At 39.3% G+C, this 23805-nt stretch overlaps 1 protein-coding gene across 3 annotated transcripts in view; it reads right to left on the minus strand.

Moving 5' to 3' along the window:
• Positions 1 to 980: 980 nt before the first annotated feature.
• The window catches only part of R3hcc1l (R3H domain and coiled-coil containing 1 like), an 80391-nt gene continuing 57566 nt past the window's right edge, over positions 981 to 23805 (minus strand). For all 3 annotated transcript variants that reach the window (XM_027407288.2, XM_027407287.2, XM_035441826.1), the window contains 5 exons: positions 17876 to 18051; positions 12914 to 12984; positions 11990 to 12085; positions 11378 to 11518; positions 981 to 3382 (listed from right to left, as the gene is read on the minus strand). In XM_027407288.2, the coding sequence (XP_027263089.1) occupies positions 3315 to 3382; positions 11378 to 11518; positions 11990 to 12085; positions 12914 to 12984; positions 17876 to 18051 (552 nt within the window). In that variant the 3' untranslated portion in view covers positions 981 to 3314. The remainder of the gene's footprint in view (positions 3383 to 11377; positions 11519 to 11989; positions 12086 to 12913; positions 12985 to 17875; positions 18052 to 23805) is intronic.

A 23805-nucleotide genomic window follows, 5' to 3' on the forward strand; every position in this document is an offset into this window, starting at 1 on the left:
CCATTTGGCAGGGGAAGCCTATTTTGGTGTAGTAGTTTAGGTAAACAAGGGAAGGACTGATTTCCTGTTGGATCCAGCAAACAGTGACAACATTATACTCACACCCGAAGCTAATGGTCTGTGAAAGAATGTGCAGCTACTAGGGGGCTGGGTTGGGAGTGGTGACTGATGACTAGACCTGGGCAGGGAGCTACCCCTCAGCTTCTTGTTAGATCTAGTTTCCAAGAGGCCAGAAAAAGCAGGTCAGGTGGACAGTAACCAGCAGCACAGGTCTCAGCCCCTCTGTCCACATCACACAGCTGGTAGGAGCAGCCAGCTCTAATTCCTGGAAAAAGTTATACAAGGGCTGTGCTGTTAAGCTTCTGAGTTGAAAGAGAAAGGCACGGCATGACTTAGAACTAGATGAGGAATGTTAACAGAATACCAACCACCAAATTCCAGACAGAACCCAAACCTCAGATGTTCACCTTGGCCTTGTGTGGCCTCAGGGAAACTGAAGTGCTAGGACCTCCCTCCTCAGAAACTAACCTCCTAATGCTACAAAGGCCTTCATGCTATGCAGAAAAAAATTAAAATCCATAGGCATTGTAACTTTCTACTATAAATTTTACATAACCCTGAGATTTAGATGTTCACCACACACAAAGCATCTGTGTGCAGCAGAGAACATCAGATGCCACCCCCAACAGCTAACATTACTTCTAGAGCAGTCACGCCATTCAAGCAGCTCTCCTAATTTTAGATCGGTCTGGTCCTTGAGATGGAGGCAGCCACACACTGTTCACTCGTCTGGTAATGAAAGGTCAGCTTAGACATAAGCAAGGCTTTGATCCCCCATGGACGAGCTCAGGGCAGTCTGTGCTGGGCCATGGCTGGGATTTCTTACCACTGCCCAATACACAGCAACCCCAACTACTGGGCTAATGTAAGCACAAAGCACATTTTCAACTAGAAGTAAAACAGCGATGTCCACAACTTTCAAATGTCCACTTAAAAAAATTTATTCTCTGAGATTATAAGAATTACCCTGAGAGTTAAAAGTAGCTGATCATCAGATGGAAGATAGTTTGCTAGAACACTTAATGAGAAATTGTTTTGGAAATGATGAGACTTACTTAAAAACTGGGTAATAGACATGGGGCTGTACATTATTGTTAACAATGCCTTTACAGTACATTAACCAGTTAACAAGTAGTACTTTCACAGACAAGTGACAAGAGAAGTCATTTTGTTTGTCAACTAGCCTGGGAGTAGAGCTCAGAGGTAGAGTGCTGTCCAGCACATGTGTGGCTGTAGTCTGCTGTCTAACAAGGGGTGGGGTGCCAAAACACGGCAAGTATGTGCCTTAGAAATACACCAGTAGAAAGCAGTGCTGGGGCTGGGGTAATGGCTCAGCAGCTAAGAGTCCGGCTCTTCCAGAAGACCCAAGTATGATGCCAGGCTTCCAAACGGTGGCTCATGACCACCTCTAATTCCAGTTCCAGAAGATCTGACACACTTTCCTAGCCTCCACAGTTACCGGGCATTGACAGACATGCAGGCAAAACACTGATACAAATAAAATTATGATTATAAATAGCTAATAATAATAATAATAAAAGCCAATGTTAGAATTCTTGGTATTTTCTTTCATTGTACCCACTGTTCAAACAGGCCTACAGATATTTGAGAAGTCTGTTCTATGAAGACAGAGCATAAACTCTACAGGTACAAGCCAAAGACTTGAGTAGAAATAGAGGATCAAGAAAACAATGTATTTTCCCACATATGGAATGGTGGTATACACTGGATAGGGTCACTGGGAAACCTGGAACGAGAGACAATGCTAAAGAACTGTGACAGGGTTCCAAGACTGGAGTAGCAACAGAGACAGGCCAAGACTCAGACCCAAGGCCAGTATCATTTAAGGACTGTATGAAGAGCCCCATTCTACCATGTTCTAGACAAAGCTAATAATCCATCATTGTCATGGGCATGAAAAGAGGCTTCTGCCCTAGATGGCAGCACAGTGTGACTCCACTTCCTGCCTCCTCAGCACTTAGAGACTAGCACTGCCACTTCTTCAGCACAGAACTGCTTTCCACAACTACGAAGGCAGCTGTGAGACAGAAAAGGCCGTGCTGGTGGCTCTGACCTGTCCATGTCGTTTTGGGTACTGCACACTGCCTAGTGGTGTTTATTTCATCCTGGCAGCTCATCACTGTACTGGATGGTCTGGTGCTGCTTGCCAAGTGCCTCTGGCACAGACTAAGACTGTACCAAGAACATGCTGGGTGCCAGATGCCCCTGCAGGGTGTCAGAGTTGACAGCTATGGAAAAAGAGAAGGGGTCAGAGGAAGGTTGCAAAAAGAGGTCAAGGCCAGAGAGGCTGCCACACAGAAACGCCAGGATGGCCACTAGGGGGTATATTCTGGGGCAGAAAAGATGGGGAGTGCTCTATTCCTGGGGTTGGTGAAGCAGCACCTGTTTAAACCACTCATGGCATCAGAGCCATGAAGATTAGAGAGCACATGTACTCTTTCTTTCGTCTTTGTTGTTGTTGTTGGGTTTGGGGCAGGAGTGGGTAGGGTGGGAGTGGGAGTGGGGGTGGGGGGCAAAACTTACAAACACCAGAATGATTTATACTATAAAATAGCCTTTAATCTCTCCCTCTCACAACATATTACTGCTTAAACTGGAGCTGGCACTAAGCTCCCTAGGACTGGCTTACTGAGAGGGAGGGAGGAAGACCCCTGGCTGCTGTGCAGCTGGCACAGTGCCAGGCACCAAGCTTAGTACAAACTCAGGAGTCCAAATACCGACATGTGCCACGCTTCCCTGGCTTTAGAGCTCTGGAGCCAGCAGTGTAGACGCTATCTGCCAAGAACATCAGGCACTTCTGTCTCTGTGATGCTTCCCACCACCCCCGTGCTGTTCTCAATGTGTGAACTACTAAGGAATGCCGGCCACGTGGGCCTCTGACTCCTACCACTGCAGGCCTGAATCCTCTGTTCTGCTTTGCACTTGCTCTGGACTTCCTGGAAGTGTGAGCCACACTAACGTGGCCTCTTCTACCCAGAGAACTCTTAGAAGTCACTCCGTCCCTTTCTCTTCTCACTTGATGGTGACTTTTGACATCTGCCACCGGAGGGCAGTCCCGGATGTAGGAGTGAGGAGAGGACACCTTGTTCTCACTAAACCCTCCAGTCCTTTGTCTTGTTCACGTTTTCTTTAACATGCTCATCTGCATGTACACAGCTCTGGAAGGGCCCTCTTGTCTCAAGAACATGAAAACACTTCCTAATCCATGGAGTCACCTTTTCAGTAAGTGCTGTTCAAACTGCAGATTGGCTTCTGCCTTCCCAGATGTCTTCCCGTTGCTTGGCTTCCAACCGTTTTCTCTCTGTAAATAAAGGTCAATGTTAAGCATATCATCATATATTTCACACAGCCAGTGAGTCTCCTTTAATCAAATTACAAGACAAACTTTATTCATGAGACAGGTAGATTCCTGATCAGCGCACCTGAGTCCAGAGGTTAATAACCTTAACTTTACAAGTGATTTATAGAATTTATACTACTCTAAGACATTTTTATTCTTTTGTTTTTCTCCCTCTCTACTCCTTTCCCCATTTCTTTCTTTTTCTTCTTCTTTTTGTCATACTGAAGATAAAACTTGGGGCTCCACACATGTTAAACACACACTGCAGCACTAAGCTTCAGCCCCGGGTTAACTGCTCTGCTTAGTTCTTGTGAATCTGACACAAGCTTAGGTCGTCTGGGAAAGAGGGACAGACCCGTCAACTGAGAAAATGACTCATCACACTGCCCTGTAGTCAAGTCTATGGTGCATTCTGAGATTAGTGACTGATATAAGGGCTCAGACTACTGTAGGTAGTGCCATCCCTGATCAAGCCACGAGGAGCCAATCAGTTAACAGCATTCCTCCACAGCATCTACTCCAGTTCCCGCCCAAGTGCTTTGCCCTGAGTTCCTACCCAGACTTCCTTCAGTGATAAATTTTGATCTGGGAGTTACAGAATGAAATAAATCCTTTCTCCTCCACGTTGGTTTTGGTTTGGTTTAGCCAGACTAGGATATCCACTGTAAGCTGGCCCTTCCCCATCCATAAGCATTTTACAGTATGTGTGTTCATTTGTGTGCATGTCATAATGACATGTGGAGGCAAGAGGACAACTTGTGGGAGTTAGTTCTCTACTGCAAGGAGGGCCCTTGAAGATTAAACTCAGGCCATTAGGCTGAGTGACAAGTGTCTTAACACAATGAGCCAGTAAGTACCTCTACACAATGAGCCATTTTCCCAGACCCCACTGTATGGTTTCTAAACAATAAGTAAAGATTTGGAAAAAATAAATAAAGCTCTACTGACAAGTCAGAACCCAGCAAGTCTCAGTTGCTAAACTTGTTAGTAGGTGCTTAGGTCTACTTTTCAGGTACATACATTTGGTGCTTTCAAATAACTGCCAATAATTCCTTGTATATGGAACTTTTTTTTTTTTTTTTTTAGCATTTCAGCAGGTTCAGAATGTTTTATTTATTTTTGTGTGTGTAAGTGTCTGCTTGTGTGTCTATGTACCATCTGCATGCCTAGTGCCTTTGGAGGCCAGAAAAGAATGTTGGATTCCCTGAAACTAGAGATACAAATGGTTCTGAGCCATAATGTGGTGCTAAGAATTGAACCCATGTCCTCTGGAAGAGCTGGGTACTGGGGATCTGACCCAGGTTCCCGGAAGAATAGTTGGTGCTCTTAACCACTGAGATACCAATATGTTTTTTTTTTTTTTCACCAATATATTTTATTCTTCCAAACTGCTCAAATGGCAGCAGCATCCCATGGGTTTCACTATTTCCCCACTGTAAGTTTAATGAGAAACAATTCAGAGGCAAACTTGTGGCAGTATTTTGCAGATCACTTTAGGAATGAGAAATGTTCTAGAGCAGTGGTTCTCAACCTTCCTAGTGCTGCAACTCTTTAATACAGTTGTGGTGACCCCCAACCACAACATCATTTTCAATGCCACTTGGTAACTGTAATTTTGCTACTGTTATGAATCATAACATAAAAATAGTTTCTTATGTATAGGATGCTGGTTCTAACCTCATGGTTGACAGTCACTCAATACTAGAAAATGTACATCAGTTAAGTCTTCCATAAAATATTCAAGTCATGAACTGGTGGATTATAGAAATCAAGGTGAGTTTAGAATTAACACTTGCTATTTCAACCTATCTTCAAATCAGCATAATCACTTATAAAATCTCTGAATTATACTTGACTGTACTTTAAGGGGAAGGAAGTTGGTTGGGAAATTGACTGACACCTGGGAATGTGAGACAGAGAAATTCCTTGCTATTTGGGCACCATCTTGTGGCATCATCTGAATATAGCAGCAAAGTTACATGAGGCAGAAAATGAGGATCAACAAATAGTGAATTGAAGGCTGATTACTACTAGGACTTGACTGTAAGCAGGCAGGCTTGGGTTGGCTGTGGGTCTTCCTGAGCAACGCCAGGGATAATGGACTTATCCAAAGGATGCCAAGATTTCTTGGGAAAACATTATGGTTTTGAGTCTTAAAGTGACAAGTCAGGTAAGATTTAAATGCAAAGCAGTCTTGGATGAAATTAGTCAAAAACTGGTTGTGAATTCTAAGGAAAAACAAAACAAAACAAAACAAAAATAAGAAATGAGTTAGTAGGATTCAAAATTTTCATTAAGATAGGAAACAAATCAGAAATATTATCCATAAACAATAGAAAAATATGTCCAAAATCAAAACAGTTCTAAAAAAAAGTTTTTGCTTTTATTTTAAAGCAGTCAAAATTCATTGCTTGATGCAAATCTAATCAGATATAAGGCTGTTTGGACCCTCTATGGCTTACTTAATGTGACTCACACACACTTTGCTTAAGACATACCAGTGTAAACATGTTTGCTCCCAGCACTGTAAAACATATTATAGCTACTGTGTCATCTTTCTAAAGTCTGTAAAGTTGAAATTTTGAAATATGTCTAGTGTTAAATGCTTGCTAACAAAAAACTGCCTAACTCTTGGTGTATGTGTGTTTGTGTAAATTCTGGTGATAAAGCATGGAACACTAAAGAGAGTAGGAAAACAAATCGGAGAAGCACAAAAAAATAGTGAAAACATGAAGCATATGAAATTGAGAGGAATGTGGTCAAATGGGACTTGTAAGCAATTCCCTGCTCCAGAGATAGGGACCAGGATTGGAGAGCTTGAGTAACTTGGGTGAGGCTAAAGGATCAGGAAGAACTGAGGCTGGAACCCAGGTCCTTATTAAGCAGCATACTTTATACTACCTGACATCTGAAGATATCAAAAAGGAAAAGCATGTGAAAAGATTAAATGAAAGAAACATGTTCCTTTTTAAAAGAATGTTAGATGATTGCATGAAAAAGCTATCATTAACATTGCCTTTATTAAAAATAAAAAAATTAAACTGACTAAACATTCCACAGCAGCTGTGAGAACAAGGAACTGAGAGAAAAAGAACATTAGAAGTGAATGATTAACCTGAAACATTTACATAGACTGGCCCTGAAGACTTCCATCCCCAGTATGAAAAGCAAATGGGCAGAAATGTCTATTGAGAGCTGATTGAAATCAGGGAGCAGTCCACTACTGCTTCTCACTGGGGAAGTGTTGAAGACTGAAAAGGCAACACTCTGGGGTCATGCTTTATTTGGCAAGAAAAGAGAAGGAAAGAGAAGGGCTGCAAATTAAAGACTTAAAATTTACTTGGACATTTTAAAAATGATCACAAAACCCACTTGTAGCCACCTACAGGGTAATAATCAGCAAGCTTTGTGAGGAACAAGCCTGGGCAAATCTAATTGCCTTCCTTTATTCCCTGACAGACTCAGTAGATCAAGGAGAAGTAAGCAGTCTACATAACCTCTTAATTTTAGCAAGGCTTCAGATAAAGTTTATCAAGTATTTATACACACATCAGTACACTAGGAAAATATAATCCAGACCTCATCAGGATCCATTTAACTGAAGAAATTATTTGCAGTGTATTAAGCACAAGGAATGATGTGCTATTTATTTTAGCAAGGCTTGACGTGGTCAGTTAGTCCTACTGTTGACATTTTTGTCTCTGATTTAGAATCAACAACAACAAAAAAGGTAAATATTACACCTGTGCAAAAAATTTCACATAATTATAATATGGTTAGAAATGAAGTGAACTTCAGATAACAGGGCAGGAAAAAGACATGAAAATACCCTGAAATCTGATTATGACCAGTAATGCAGCACTGTGGGATAGTGGAATGCATAAGGGTTCCCTGAGTTAGGTGCCAGGGGTAAATCTGTTTTACTGCAAAAGAACAAGTACTGTCTACATGACTTCAAGTTCGTAGAGACTTAAGTAATCAAACTACATGATCAAATGGTTTACTTCCTCTGCTTTAGCCCTATGAACCAAATGTTGGCCTTTCAGAACCAGCCAGTTAATCATTACTCCTAAGAGTAAGATGAAATTAAATTATGAAATATAATTATAGCAGACTTTGAAGATGAGAGAGCAGCTTATTCTGAGAAGCAATGAATACATTTCTAATTTTAGCCAGCAATCAAATATTTGAAATAGTGAGCATGGAAAATTTTTACAGATATTCCTGTGCTCAGTCCTTCACTTATGTGGTTTCATGATTCAGCATGAATCATGGTTTAAAACACCTGATTAAGTCAAGCCCAAAGCACCCACAGATATGTCTGCTTCCATTTCCCACTCTGAGTACAGCTCTCATCTGTTGTGTACCAACAGAGACTGCTCCAGCTCAAGAACAATGTACCCTCAGGGCACACACAGTGAGGATTTGCTTTAAATGATCTGGCACTTCCCTCTCCTCAACTCTTTCAGAACTAGCTTTAGTCTGTGAATCTCCCTTTAAAGGACTGAGGTATAAGCTGTCCCACTCAAACATTAGTAGAATCTAAGTAGGACAGAAAAACACAACCAGAAAAACTCAAAAGATTGGGTGTGTTCAACACTTTTGTGGGTGGTGGTAGTGGAGAAAGCTCAGACAGAGTAAAATCCCATAACACTTATGAAGAAAAACTACAGTAACCAACAGCATTCATATAGAGAGATAATGAACACACACCATATAACTTTTTTTGTCCTCAATGACATGGCAGTCAACAGAATTCTTCACGCAACACAAAGAAGGGTCAGATTAATATAAAATGAAAGGATGAAAGGATCTATGAAAGAATAGTGTATAGATTTTGGTCCATGCTAATTCTGATCAACCGGCAATGGGCATGTCAGTACTTGCCAAGAGAGAATGCCATGATTGATCAGCAACATCTGTTATGTGTAATGGGAGAGCAGCAGTACACACACACACACACACACACACACACACACACACACACACACCACACACACACACACACACACACACACACCTGACACGTGTCATATAACACAGAAAACAGAACAGTATCTTGAATTTGTAAAGTACTTTCTCAACATTTTTACACATTATGTGTGCTCAAAAACTTCTCCGTGGTTTGTTTGGCAGGGCAAGCATTACTTCTACTTAGCTGGAAAGTAGACAAAGAGTGATAACTGACCTGCCCAAAGCTGCACAGCTAGTTACATGACAACAGCTCTGATACAGCCCAGACTTCTTTATTTCCTTAGTGATCAGCCCTTGTCTGTATAGTAAAGGGGTGCTAGTACAGAATGACATCCAGACATCCTAGATAACTAATAAGAAAAAAGGTTAAACTGCCACACAGATTTAAGTCATACTAAAGAAAAATTTTCTGTCAAAGCTGTTAGTTAACCTTTGGTATCTATAACTATTACAGCACATTCTCTGGGGACTTAAAAATTTTATTTATAAAGGTAATATTTTTTTCTTGAGAAAATGCCAGTTGTCTCTAAAATCCTTCAAAAGAGTAGGAAAAAAAAAGTATGAGTTTTAATTAAAGAAGCCTACATTCAAATCCCTCCTCTCATTTTCCTAGGTGGGTAACCTAGAACTGATTTAACTTCTTGGAGACAGCTCTAAACTGGAGACAGTATCTTGCATCAGAATTATCAAGACAATACCATCAAAATGACTACTATGAGTCTCCTTCCAGTCCCTTTCATCAACAAAACCTTCGTATCCATTTCTTATACTAAAAATTTTCAGAAATAAAATGAGAGGAGAGGCTACAGCTAGCTCAGTGACAGAGTGCTTGGCTTGTACTGACCCTGCATCCAATCCCAAGACTACACAGAGAGAAAGAGGAGAGAGAGCACTGTGGGAGAGCAAAGGTATGGAAAGGAAAAAAAAAAGATTGCTTAAAATATCGAAACGTAATCCCTGTTTTGTGCTTTACTTAATGCAAATAGTCCCACTGGACTCTAAGTCTTAAGGAGACTTAAGGTGAGACACCTGGACTCCACTCAACTCCTGGAGAATGCTGAATACAAAAGATGCCAGAAAGAGAAATTCCCATCTGCATTTTCTCAGACACAGAGAATAGAAGAGCCCGGATATAGAATGATGCCAGGGTCTTCTGTAATCCACACATTAACAGACAGAACCTACCCCTGGTCTCTAATTACAACCCAAAGCCTTTTGGCATTCCAGTTACCAGAGAAGCTGAGAAGCCAGGCAGGATGATGACAAATTTAAGATCAGCACAGGCAACCGTGAGAACACCATTTCAGATTAATAAATAACAAGGAAATGTTCTTCATTTAAAAAAAAAAAGCAACATAGAAGAGCTGGCATGGCAGCTCAGTCTATAATCCCAGCACTCCAGAATTAAGGTAGGACTGATGTAAGTTCAAAAGCAGCCTAGGCTACACAGTAAGTTCTAAGCCATCAAGGACTACAGAGTGAAACTGTGTTTCAAAAACAAATAAAAGCAATAGGGTGCTCACTCGACCAATAGTCTCATTTTAAATTGCAAGACAGAAACGTCCCCTTAGACAGCAAAGCACTTAAAACAAACACTGCAAGAGAAACACATGAGGACGTGCCTGCCGCCAACTAGAGGACAGGCAGGTGATATTACATTTACAGGAAAGGCATGGCATATGCAGCAGAGTCCTACCTTCATTAGATACCACTGTCATTACCCTCTACTCATCCTTTTGTGGCTTGCTTTTGTTCAGTTCTGAACCTTGGAGCATGCTAAGCAAATGCTTTACAACCGGGCTACATTCCCAAGCCCTTTTATTCACCCTCTGAGATAACTGTAGTCACCACCCAAGAGTCATTTTCTTCAGAGATAACCAATTAACAATGGATTAAGGATACTGCATATTCTACTCTAATCCAGTTCTGTTATTTACCATCTGTAAAAACAAAAGCAATCCTTTCCCCTTTCTAAGAAACCTTTTAATGAACAGTGTATTAGAAAACAAAACAAAAACAAAATTGCCTCATTTTAATCATTAAGGTAAATTAGTTGGGTTCAGTTCTAAAACTCTAACACCTGCCACGATGCTCTCACTCACGGGTTATCTGGCCAGTGCAGCTGAGAGTCTGAAAGCTGCCTGCTATCACCAAAGCATAGTGGACAGGCAGTATTAATGGCCTTGTTAGACTGGCAATAAACAAGGAGTTTGAAACTTCAACTGGTTTAAGGGAAATGAAGTCACTTTTCGGTAAATGGAGTTTTCAGAATTGTCTTCAGCGATTCTACAGATACTGAATAAAGGCAAGGAGCCTGTCCAAAGCTTGAAGGTTGATTAAAAAAATACTTCTGTGTCAAGACCAGGGCCAAGTCTTTACAAAGAACTGTAAAGAGGATATATTTTAAACTTGACTCCAAACTCTAATGAAAACTCTGCTTGTAGATCTGTGCAAATATTTTCTGAACTCTTAGGTGTTAGAAAGAAATTAGAAGACAGGTGAATCTACTCCAGACTGTCTTAAGAAAACAAAAATCTCTCTTAGGGTCATTATCACCAATATCAGCTTCTGGCTCTTCCTTAACTTGCCGTTTACCAAAGACCTAAGCCATCTGATTACACCATGGTACTGTCATGGCTCAGTAAAAGCACAACAAACAAGATCTGAGAGACTGTGAAGTCTTCAGAGGAAAATTTTCTCTCCGTTTGGAGCAAGCTGTAGAAAAGTCAGGAATGAGCTGAGAAGGCGGGGCCTATCTCTTAGTAACAGTAAATTAATTAGATGTCTTGGTGTATGAACAGGAGACAAATCCTGAATGTAAGGCTTGGATGTAAGGATTGAAAACAACTTCTATACACTTGAGAGGCTTCTTGAAAATGGAAATGACAAGATGGAATGGACTTCATTCTTTTCCCTCTTCTTTTTCAGCATATGCCTCCTACTGAGCTCCTTGTGGACCAGAGAACACAACCATCAACTCACCTCGGGCTTCTTGCAGTTTCTTGAGCTCTGCTTCCCGTTCAGTTTTGTTCTGTTTGCTTCGAACCCCAAGGGCACTGATAACTAACCTTCTGGCTAAGGCTGCTGAAGTCTCAGGTCGCTCCTTTGCAGGCTGGAGAAACTCTGGGAAAAAAGGAGTGACAGGCAGTAAGGAAGAGAAACCACTACAGCTCCAAGTGATTTAACTCAGTAATTAACATACAAAACAGACTAACAAGGGCGGCATCAGCAGTAATTAATACAACCCTGATAGACGATGATTCGAGGAAATTAGTATGGCACAGCACAAACAGCCCTGGCTGCATCATCTGCATTAGCACAATTTCTTACAGCAACTATATCAAACAACTGAAATGTCATCGGAATCTGGTTACTATACTGCTCGGCCTTAGTCTCTCCCACACTTCAAGCGGCTGCTCAAAGGGCATATTTCCAACATGGTCTTTTTCTCTTTTTGTCCTTAAAAACACAGCAGCAGCAGCAGTAGTAACCTAAAGAAGATGGTGTCTATTGAGTTCCGGGTGGTGTGAAACTGCTGGAATGAACAGTGACTTCACCATCAGTAAGGAACAAAGACAGAGGCTGTGGGCTCACCAGCACAAGCTCTGGCTTTGGCCTTGGCTGCTCTTGTGGCCTGTGACAAGGGCCGTATCTTCACCATGGTATGCTTAATACCCAGAGCATCACGAGCTGCAAGGAAGAAGAGACATAAGGAAGTAAAGTGACACACAAGAAAATTTAGGGTGATTTCTTATAAAACATTTATTCTTAGAATTTATGTTTGTTGGTTTTCATGGCAAGAAAAAAAGAGATCATACAATACAGAACATCTGTAAACAATAAGCTGGGCGATGATCACTTTAGAACAGAGATTAGACTAAATCCAGCCAATGGATTTTCTATTTTTGTAAATAAAACCATATGAAACAGAGCCATGTCCATTTGCACACTGAAGCTCTTCTCTTGATGATAACCAGGTTAGGTGAGGACAGAAGCTTTTTTGCCTTTCTTGCTACAAGGCTAGGTTAGGTAACGATAGAAGATTTTGGCTCTATAAAGCAAAAAATATTTTATCTATCTGGCCCATGAAAATCCATGGTCTAGAGATAGTTCAGACAGGAACTAGCAAGCCAGCACCTCTGATTGCTGTGGATTCCTCTGCGTAAGCTCAATCATGAGCAAAGACCAACCAAACATTCAGAGAGTAGCCACTACAGTAATCTTTATGGATATAATATTTCAAATTCATTTGTCTGAAGGAAAAAAATACTGTAAAATTTAGTCTCACTGTGATCTTTACCATGCCTGACATTTACGTGTGCAAATAGCCTGGGAGGAAGTGTCTACCTTTCCAAATACCAAATGTTGGATTAAAAAGAAGCAGTCTCAAAAACCAGGATTTATTCAACTACAGATACTGGCTGAGCAAAGTTCTAATTGGCTGGAATAGAAGGGAAATAAGAACAAGAAGCAGGAGAAAATAAAAAGTAAGAGGGACCTGAAATTCCTGACAGATACCTGTGATTGGACTGGAGAATACTCCTAGGGCATGTGTGTCATCTACCCATTTAATATCAAATCCTTTCTTTCTGTAACAAAAGAAAACAATTTTTACATTTCTTAAAATTTTGTTTTATGAAATGTCTTTAAAATGGTTTTACAAAGCATTTCATAAGATAGAGGAATGGGGTTAGTGACATAAAACAGTTTGGCACATAGAAGCCACTAAACTTTAAAAGCAGCAATACCATCATAAAGAATTACCTGGAGCATTTTATAGATGCTAACTAATTAATCCTCACAAATCTTCTGGAGATGTTAAGTATTTAATGCACTATTTTCAAGATATGTCCTTATGAGAAGAAATGAGAAGGGATGAAAAAGGAGGCCAGAGGAGGTATACAAGAATACAGAAGTCAGAGAGGGTCACCTGGATTTGATGCCAATGTAAACTCTGCTGGGGTGTGGACTACATTGCTAGAAGATACAATTCAAATTGTAAAAATAAGTCAAATAATGAAAAATACAACCATACTCATAAATGCTTACTACTCTTTCTTGTTGTAGAAGGAAATAAGGTTTGTGAGTAGGGGTGGGAGATAGGAATAACCATAGCATGCCAGAAAAATTCAAAAAAGAATGAAACAATGAACATTTAATACTAGGGAAAAATACCCTTTTAGTTTAGAATAGAGCTACATACTGAGCACAAAGAGTATCAGGATTACAAAGCACCTATATATAAACATACAGTTAAATATACAAATTTAAATATTTATATACATAATTAAATATATATTCAAAATTCCTTTAATACATGAATATATTTTATTTTGATCAAATCCACTCTCACCCCCAACTCCCAAGTATTTAGAAAGTGTGTGGACACTATATCAATTTATCAAAATGACAGTAGTGGGTTCTTTCCTCGAGTCTATGACTTCTCCAGCCATGGGTTCTTAGTCATATTTACAGTACCAGGCATTCATTCCTCCTGTTAGGCAGGCCTCAAATCTAATCAGACAGCTACTGGTTACCACCACTCCCTAATACATGTGCATTATTATTTTACCCACGGGCTTATTTGACCTCAGGAAGCATTACTGTAGTTCACAGGGTTCACAACTGGGTAAGACTTGGTATTTTTTTTCTCTCCTAGCAGCCTGCCTAACACCCTGAGGCACTGTGAAAGCTAGCCATTGGGGAGGAAAATAGAGATGAGATTGTCTATGACAGGCCAAGAACATGATAATGAGCACTCAGAAGGCAACTTTTAGACCAATGGTGCTCATTAATTTTATTATTAATAGCAATAATCACTAGGGATATTAATATTGATGAAGATGGTGATGAAACAAAGTTGACTCTGGTATCTGACTCAGGTATTATTTTACATTTCTGCAGCATGACCTTTAAAAAATTATAAATCACTATAAAAGAAAAATGATAAAATAGCTTTGCCTTCTTAATTTCCTTGACAGAAAAAGTAACAAAGAAAACTTGAAAGCTTAGTTAGAAACGTAAGCTGGACCGTGCTATCAAATGACCACAGGAGTGAAGACCTAGTTCAACAGTCTCTGCTGTAGAGTTTAGAAAAGATGGGAAAGACCTTGACAGCTAAAAGCCTCATCTTAGCGTTCACAGTCCTTTCAAATCCTTTTGAGAATGGCTTTAGATTTCATAGAAAATGCTCTCACAGATATGGTGAGGAAGAGACAAAGCAAAGAGAAGAAAATGAATGACTCAAAAGAATTAGCTATCCTTAAGCCCTGTACAGTGGTGAATACCTAAAACCCAGTACTTTGGAGGTTAAAATGGGAAGATTTTTGAGTTCAAGGCTAGCCTAGGCTGCATAGTAAGGAACTGTCTCAAAAGCAAAAATAGCAGCAAAACCCAATAATCCCTGTGGAAGTTCTGAACATGGACAAAATCACCTATTTTATTAATGGCAATCTAATTTTATCAATGATAATCTAAGGTAGCTCAAATTTGAGATTTAGTCTTACCAACTGCTCTTAAGGATCTACTAGGAACCGAACAGCACCTGACACTGGGTCTTATCAAAGCTGAATTAATAATGATTTACCTACACTACACATTTACAGTAAGGTTTATGGTATAGATTAAATGTCTTCCAGAATCCATTCACTCCTGCTTTCTTTCAGTTGTCTTCCCCCAACGGAGTTTAATTGATAAAACAAGTATATAACTGCTAGATAATTTCATCTATTCCAGCACTTAAAATTCTTCCTTGACAGTAAAACATGGACCAGATGTGGTGGTAAACCCAGGCACTTCTGAAGGCTGAGGATCAGGAGTTCAAGGCCAGCCTGGGCTACCTAGATCCTACCTTAAAACAAAAACAAAGCCAGTCATTTTTATAAATAAAGTTTTCCTTTCTCAACCACACTCATTTGTTTACATCCTATCTCTCACTGTCCTAGTGAGACAGCCCAGAGCTGTCACCTGAAAGAAATAGTCACCTCCGATTGTTCAGAAACTAATTAGGAGCTATGTTCTGAAACAGAGTCATACAAATTCAATGTAAAGTTGGGATCTGGCAGAGCATGTCTATAATCTTGGCATCGGGGATATAAACAAATCAAATTTTAAATTTAAATTTGTAGCATCAGATAGACTTGATTCATTTTTAATAGCAGGCTTGAAATATTGAAGTATACTCCTTGATATTGACCTTCTTCTAGACCATGGACATCTTGTTTTAAAATAACCTTCTGGATTATCTTTCTGTTCCCGAGTCTATTTTTTTATTGTAAGTTAGAAATAATATGTGTAATTCTGATTCCTTTACCTTCTTCTAAAATGTACCACCCCCACACAAAGAGCATAACGTTCTGAAGACCACTTGTAACATACTTTAATTGCTCACTAGATCTAAAAATACAAAACTGAATGAATTATGAGTGTAAAGAACTGCTGTGTCTATAAACCTAGTTGAGCTAAGAATGGCAGCCTATGGTTAAAATCCCAGCAATCAAGAGGGTGAATGAGGGAAGAGAAAGAGGCCATCTAGGATTAAATGGCAACACTGTCAAAACAAAACAAGTGAACAAACAAACATAAACACACCAGCAAAAAAGTTAGTTGAATGATTTGAAAGACTAAGAAAAGTTCCTCTAAAAACAAAAACTAAAAAACAGCCCATGGAACTATTCACTCAGAAAACTCTGAAGATATGATCAACTTTCTTGTCTCTCTCTTTTCAGATTGAATCTATATATTAGGAACCGTGTAACCAACACACCAGTAAATAAAAAGGGAGGCACAACTAGATAGCACATTAAGTAAACAGACATTCATATCAAAATAAAACATTGTGACATGTAACAATTAAAAAAAAATCACACTCCGTTTGACTTTTTCTGAGAGTGAGTCAGAAAAACCTCAAATCAACAATTTAATCTGAAGACTCTTAAATGGTTAGCGTTTTTGGTACGAGAAGTTCCCTCTTTTTTTCATTAGCCTTAAAGCTCATAAATACAATGCCAAAAAAAAAAAAAAAACACCTATTCACATTAAAAATATAACTAAATCCCCCAAAAGGGAAGACACTGTGAGCAAGTATGAACATGAACAAAAGTTACCCAGGAGCAAGCTACAACTACAGGGGCTTCAGATAACAGAAGGGATACAGAAGGCTATGCTCAATGTACTTAAAGAAATAGGAAAAAAAAAATACTGAAAACTGAAGCTATATGGAGCAGGGAAAAAAAAAAAAAAGCTGTAAAAAATAACCAGGCAGTCTTTAAATTGTTTTTTAAATTCAAGGTATCGATTGTATTTTAACAACGTAGCATAGCTTGGAACAGATAAATTAAACTAGAGTCCTAAAACTGAAGAAATTATTCAGGGAAAAAAGAGATGGAATATACAAAAGAGAGGTAACAAGAAGATTAAATAAGAAAATCTAATACACACCCAATTTGTGTCTTGGCCAGAGTGAAGAGAGACTGGGTCTGAGGCAACACTGAAGAGACAATGTCTAAGATCTTTCCAAAATCAGTGAAAATATTAACTACTGATTTAATAAGCCCTCATAATTTCAATCTGGGTAAATTTGAAACAAAGATCCCAATAAAATCCACATCACAGTGAAAATGATCAATACCAAAGTCAAAGAGAAAATTTTAAGAGCATCCAGAGAGGAAAGATTACATTCAGAAGTGGCATGGGGACTGTCAGCTAACCTATCACCCAAAGAGAAAGCTTCTGAGAGAAAAATAACTGCCAATCTAGAATTATTAATATACACACAACACAAATCTTTTTCAGAGTAAAGGACTGGGGTGTGGTTCAGTAGTAGAGAATTATCTAGCCTATATAAAACCCAGGACTGATACGTTGTACAGTAAGAAAAAAAAATTGTAAAGAGAGTGAAAATTATGCAAAACCATTAAAATGACAAAGACTATATCTCATTCAGAAAGAAAATGAATCAAATAGCCACAACAGAATGTAAGTTGCAGTGCAAGGTAGGAGATGTAATTAAAAAGACCTTACAGTATTTAGAAAGAGGCAAAGGAAAAAAAATAGTTTTAACCACTAATAGTTTAAGCATACATTTTTATAATTTCTAGAGTAATCAAAGAACAAAAACATTATATTGAAAAAATAAAATGTTTAAAAATTCAACCCGTAAGTCTAGAAAAGTGAGGGAAAAGACAGGAGACATATACTCAGGCAAATATAAAAACAAATACTTGGATATAAGTTCAAACACATCAATAATTAACAAATATAAATGGACTAAACATATCTCCAAGACATCACCAACAGTGGTTTTTATAAATGTCTATACAGGCTACCTGGCCCTTTCAAGGAACTGAAGACTAGTCTGATACACATCCAAACAACACATAAACCCAATGCTAAAATAAATAACTGAAAAACTTAAAAAGACATGATTTTTAGGATGACTTTCTCTCACCTCATCATTTGGAACCATTTGCAAATACTTACTGGTAACTGCAGAAAATCCGCAAAAGGTCTTCTGTACGAAATTCTCGAGGAAAGTCATAAATTTCAATGACATGTGGGAATTCACATTCACTGAGGTCAATATCAGGAAGTTCATGGCTGTAATAATCAAATCTAGGCTCCTGAATGCTTTTTCTGTTCTTCATATTCCCTGATAACTAGAGAGAAATAAACATAGTAAAGTGCCTGCTGATGGAAAATCAAGGCATTATAAAAATATCCTTCCATGTACTAACAATCCTGCTCCCATCTCCATGTTCCTAGTCCTTAACTTTGGCATTATTTCTGTATCAGTGGTGTGAATACAATAATGGTCAGGTGTTTACCACCTACTTTATAATCAGACATGTGGAACGTGGGCAAGGTATGAAAATCTCAGCAGAAAAGCAAGGCATAAACCTTGTTTCTATCAATTATCTGTCATGTGAGAAAATCTAGTCTTCTCAGGGGTGTGTGGACGTGGCTCAGTGACACAGCACTTAGCTAGCATGTGCACGGGATGGATGGATGAATACAATGTGTTACAAATGCACACCCTGGAAACAGAGACAACAGCTAGAGAGATGAATTCACATTTGTTTTCACTGGGGCTCATTGTTCAGGGCCACCTCATAATTTGTTTTCTGGAAGTGAACAAAAGTAAAGTTTTAAGAGTGAAAAACTTTTAGTTCACCTTTTGTTGTATATTAAAAAGTGAGGAGAAAGCTTACAAAGGAATTTGTTAAGACAAATATAAGTAGCACAAGCAGTTACACTCAAGGTCCCTAGTATAAGTGCTACCTAAGGCTGTAAAAGAATTAATAGTATTGAAACTACTGTTAAAAAGGAAACTGAAAAACCCTTTAAAGCTACTAACTGTCCACACTGGAAGCAACAGGAAAGGGGAGTGGTAGCAAAGCCACAGCATCATGGCGTCACCAGGTCTTAGAGGAAGAAACCCATGATCAAAGTGCACTAGGACCCTTCAAGCACTTTTGCTTGGAGGGAGGGATGGAAGGAGGGAGGGAGGGGAGGGGAGGGGAGGGGAGGGAGAGGGGTGGGAGGGATTTATAATGCCAAAGATACATCTCCTCTCTTTGGAGAAGTGCAAAATAGATTTAATCAAATTATTGGGGATGGAAGGAAAGGGAAGGTAATTTAGACATACTTGTGCCTCTAGTTAAATTTCTCCACTAAATCCTGTTTTATATCTAAAAACATGGAGATTATAACAATACCTCCACCTCAGAGACAAACATGTAAAGTAAATGAGATGTGGTAGATGCTTGGCATACTGCTTGGTACACAAATATTAAAAAGAAAAAAATTAGGTTTTACAGGTCATGCACCAATGTGTTTAAACAGAGAGCAAGAAAAGGCTGTTCCTGCAACTGCAGCAACTGAGCCATCTATCAGTTTTCCTGAGTATACAAGAAATCTAAGTTTGTCAAGGAACCAAGTGGTCCCTGTTAGGTTTCAAAACTGGGACAAACGGCTGAGGTACCTATTTAACACATCAAAGTGAACATTGGCCAGTTTCTACCTGTTGCAAGGCCCTCCTGGCAGGCACAGCTGGCTCCCTATCCTAAACTTTTCTAGCCCAAGGCTGGGCTCCCTTCTCCCTGCTGCCCTTCCCTGTATAATCCAACCATTTTAGTTACCTGCTCTCTTTATGCCTACTCCTGGCTGCTGTACCTGGTCCCACTCTCTCTCCCCACCCTCACTTTCCCCAGATGGCTCAGGGTCAAGTCCACTCCGGCCTCTCCAGATGTCGCCGTCTCTGGCTTTGCTCTTCCTCATCCCACAACAAACCTTCTCCTCCACTATATACCAGGGAGCAGTCGTGTCCTGTCCTGTCCTGTCCTGTCCTGTCCTGTCCTTTCCTTTCCTTTCCTTTCCTTTCCTTTCCTTTCCTTTCCTTTCCTTTCCTTTCCTTTCCTTTCCTTTATTTATTTATTTATTTATTTATTTAGGCACTTAGTCCTCAAGCCACAGGCACTGGACAACTCTCTTTTCTGCACGCAGACCACAGCAAGAAGTCATCACAAGCAGACAAGAAGATACTAGGGAGTGTAACTTACACAACTCAGAGCCACAGACTACAGAATGCTTCAGTCATTTAGAAACCAAGCCTTATGCCAGAGGCACACAGTGATTGCCAGAACTGTATATTTGGTTTTGAAATCAGCAAGTTTGAGTACTACAACTTTGTTCTTCAAAATCACTTCAGTTAACGGGGCCATTGCATCCATTACAAATTTAAGGACCAGCGTGTTAATTTCTGTGGAAGTGGGCATCTTATGTTGTCCAACATGGAACATCATCTTAATATTGTTCTCCAACAGATGAATGTGGGGTATGTTTTGAATGTATTGCATACTTATTTTGTGTGAACATGTACATACAAGTGTAAGCTCTTGAAGAGGGATCAGATGACACCACATAGGACCCGGGGATAAATTCGGGTCATATGATCTGCTGCAGGTACCTTCATTCAAAGAGCCATCTCAATGGCCCCATTTTGAATTTTAGAGTACCAATTTATACTTTTTTTTTGGTTAAACTTAGTCCTAAATATTTGCTTTTTGATGCTATTGTAATGTAATTGCTTTCTTCATTTCATTTTATGATTGCTGGCATTGACATTTTTATTTAGTTTGCAAAAGCCTAACAAAACAAAGCACAATGTATTTGTACATTTACAAATTAAGGTTAAATAAGGCATTGTGAGAAGTAAAATACAGACTATAAAATAGCTTTGAAAATAGAACTCCTATGAACTGATTATCAAGAAAAACACAGGATAGTTTGGCAAGAAAAACTGACTAAAATTCTTTGTTATAACCTGGCAAGTAAAACTGAATTTGTATACTTAACTCTTCAATTATTGAGCACTCTGGGTCCTGAAACTAAAAACATAGTGTTAGTGGTAGCAAAACCCCATGTAATGATTAGTATTGTCAGCATGGCAGAATCTACAATCAATTAGGCGACAGGGTTCTAGGCACACCTGTGAGAAATTATGTACTTTATGGTGAGGTGGAAAGAAGCACCCAGAACATAGGCAGAACCATTCAATGGGCTTGGGCCCTGGACTGACTAAAAAGGAGGAAGCAAGCCAAGCAGGAGCATTCACTCATCCCTCCCTTCTTCCAGGCTGTAGGTGTGATGTGACCAGCTGACTTCCTGTTACCATGGACTGTAACCTGCAACTGCTAGCAAAACTAGGCCCTCTTTAAACTGCTTTTCTCAAGAGTGTGTCACTGCAGCATAGCATCAAGATAAGTAACTAATACATCCCATAATGCTTACTCAACACTTCATGAACGTCAGATAGAAAGTCCATAAATTCCACACCCCTGATGAGTTTTTCCATTAACACAAATTCCACTACCATCCAGTATTACAGACTATCTGTAAAAAGAATGCCTACTTTCCTCATGCTTTGGGTATTATTTAGAGCCATTTACATTTCTATTCATAACACACTTTTGTGCGTGCGTGCGTGCGTGCGTGTAGACAGGACAAACTGTTAATACTCTCTCTCCTGAGAATCTCAGCAAAGAATTGGAGGGAATTGGAAAGCAGAGGGAGACATACATGGGATATAAAAGAGGAAATAAAAGCATAAAGATGGAAGAACCAAAGTAAGAGTATGATGGTAGGATCACTAACATAGAGGGTCAGGGTTAGATAGAACACAGTGCAGAGCTTTCTTTCTGGAAAGGCTGTGAGATGTGAGGAAGTGTTGGGAGATATTTGATATTCGATCAGTTTGCATTTGCATTAATTAAATAAAATTAACCTTGGGTTAGGAGGCTGCATTAGCAACTAATTGACAGAAAGTAACCATAGAGCATTAGAGTGCATCCTGGAGAGAGAGAGAGAGAGAGAGAGAGAGAGAGAGAGAGAGAGAGAGAGAGAGAGAGAGAGAGAGAGAGAGAGAGAGAGGAGGGAGGGAGGGAGGGAGGGAGGAGAGGGGTAATAGAGCGGGGCTCTGGAGTACCACAGCCTTTTCTGGTTTGGGAAAGCAGCAGAGGTTAGCTAATTGCAACCCAGCCTCCCTGAGCTAGCAGGTTTCTACCCCAGCCTTTGAGCCTTGAGTCTTATTTAAACAGAGAACAACAGAGAACAGATACTCATGATGATGAGCTAGATACCTCTGAGGCAGACCTAGACGGTTTGACACAGTAGCTGCATGTCACATGAGGCTATAGAGTACTTGAAATATGGCTACTTCACATAAGATGAGCTTTAAGTATAAAGTATATATCAAGTTTCAAAAGATTTAATATAAAAACAGAATGTAAAATATATCTTATGCATGATTTCTTACACTGATCACATGTTGAAATGGTGTTCTGGACATATTATATTAAAACACATAAATTATACCTGCTTGTTCTTATTTTTTCTCTAATATGACTAGTAGGAAATTCAAGCTTATTGCCAGGTGTGGTGGCACATCGCATTCATCACCAAACTCTAGGGGCAGGTAGGTCTCTGTGAGTTTGCAGACAGACCCACCAGGACTATACAATGAGACTGTAGGTAGGGATGAAAATGCAAAGTTACACACGTGGCTCATATTTCTATTGTAGACAACTAATCTTAAGTGTTAGAGGTTCTGTATTTATATTGTAAGACTCACATTTTTATGGTTAAGAAATATTTGATTAAAAAAAGATAAGAGGTTTATAATTTGACTCATTTTAATGTATCTACAGCAGACCAACCAGAAGCTTACAGATGACTCTGGGCAAATGATTTCAAAAGCTAGTATAATGTGTATATGTGATGTGTAGGCCTATATGCCACAATCCACAAGTGGAAGAAGTCCAAGGAGAACTCTGTGGGATCGATTCTCTCCTTTGACCTTTATGTGTATTTTATGGATCAAACTCAGGTCAGGTTGCCTTAGTTACATGGCAAGTGCTTTTACCTGCTGAGTAACCAAACACAAACATTTAAGACCTTTTTTGTCTTGCTGCTTAGAAAGCATCAGTGAAACCAGGATATTCCTTCATTATTCAGCTTGCTTCCACAAACTATTCAACTAGTCAGCTTCTTCAAAGTATGAGCCTGAAGATTCTTACTGCCCTAGTAGTCTGGCCAAGTCTACAAAATATAGCTTAACTTACTGTTATATAATCTCCAAATCTATTACAGAAGATTTTTTAAAGATAAAAGGATGGTGGGAAATAAAAAAATCCACAGGCTCTTTAATTCTTCATTGTTTAAAATACAAAAAGAAAATAAAAAGATTTGATTTATTCTCTATAGATAAAAAATTAAAATATGCACATTATTTTGGGAGAGTTACCTACATCTCTGTCAGATGGGCTGCTATTAGTATCCTGAATTCTTTGTGCAGAGAATTATGTCACAGAGAGACTAAAAGGATATCCCTATGGTTACAAATCAGATTACTGACAAGTCTGAATCATAATTCTAGTCACCTGGCTGCTAATCTCGCTTTCCATCCAGTAACATAGTAAAGCAGCCTTACAGTAACTGGAACCAGAAGCAATGCCATGTCAGTGTTCAGTGTATCACTCTTTTGTACTAAGGGTTTATGGATTCAGCTGTTGTGGGTGGGAAGAAGGAAAATATCAATGGCAAAGTTAAAAAGATAACAGCTGCTCATTTCATTGCACTCCTATATTCTAAAGGCCACAGAGTAGCCTATTACGTAGGCCACAAGAAGCAGAATAACAGCCTCCTAATGATGGTCACACCCTGATTCCTGAAACCCATAAAAACACCACACAGCATGTGAATTAAGGTAGCAGACAAAGATGTGCGAATCAGCTGACCTTAAAGTAGTAAGATTATCTTGGTGGGCCCAGTGCAAGAATAAGCACCTTTAAAAACTGAAGACCTCAGAGAAAAGAATCAGCGAGTAGATGTGAATGGCCACTGCTGGCTTTGCA

The sequence above is a fragment of the Cricetulus griseus genome, chromosome 3, assembly GCF_003668045.3.
Source record: "Cricetulus griseus strain 17A/GY chromosome 3, alternate assembly CriGri-PICRH-1.0, whole genome shotgun sequence".
Taxonomy (NCBI): domain Eukaryota; kingdom Metazoa; phylum Chordata; class Mammalia; order Rodentia; family Cricetidae; genus Cricetulus; species Cricetulus griseus.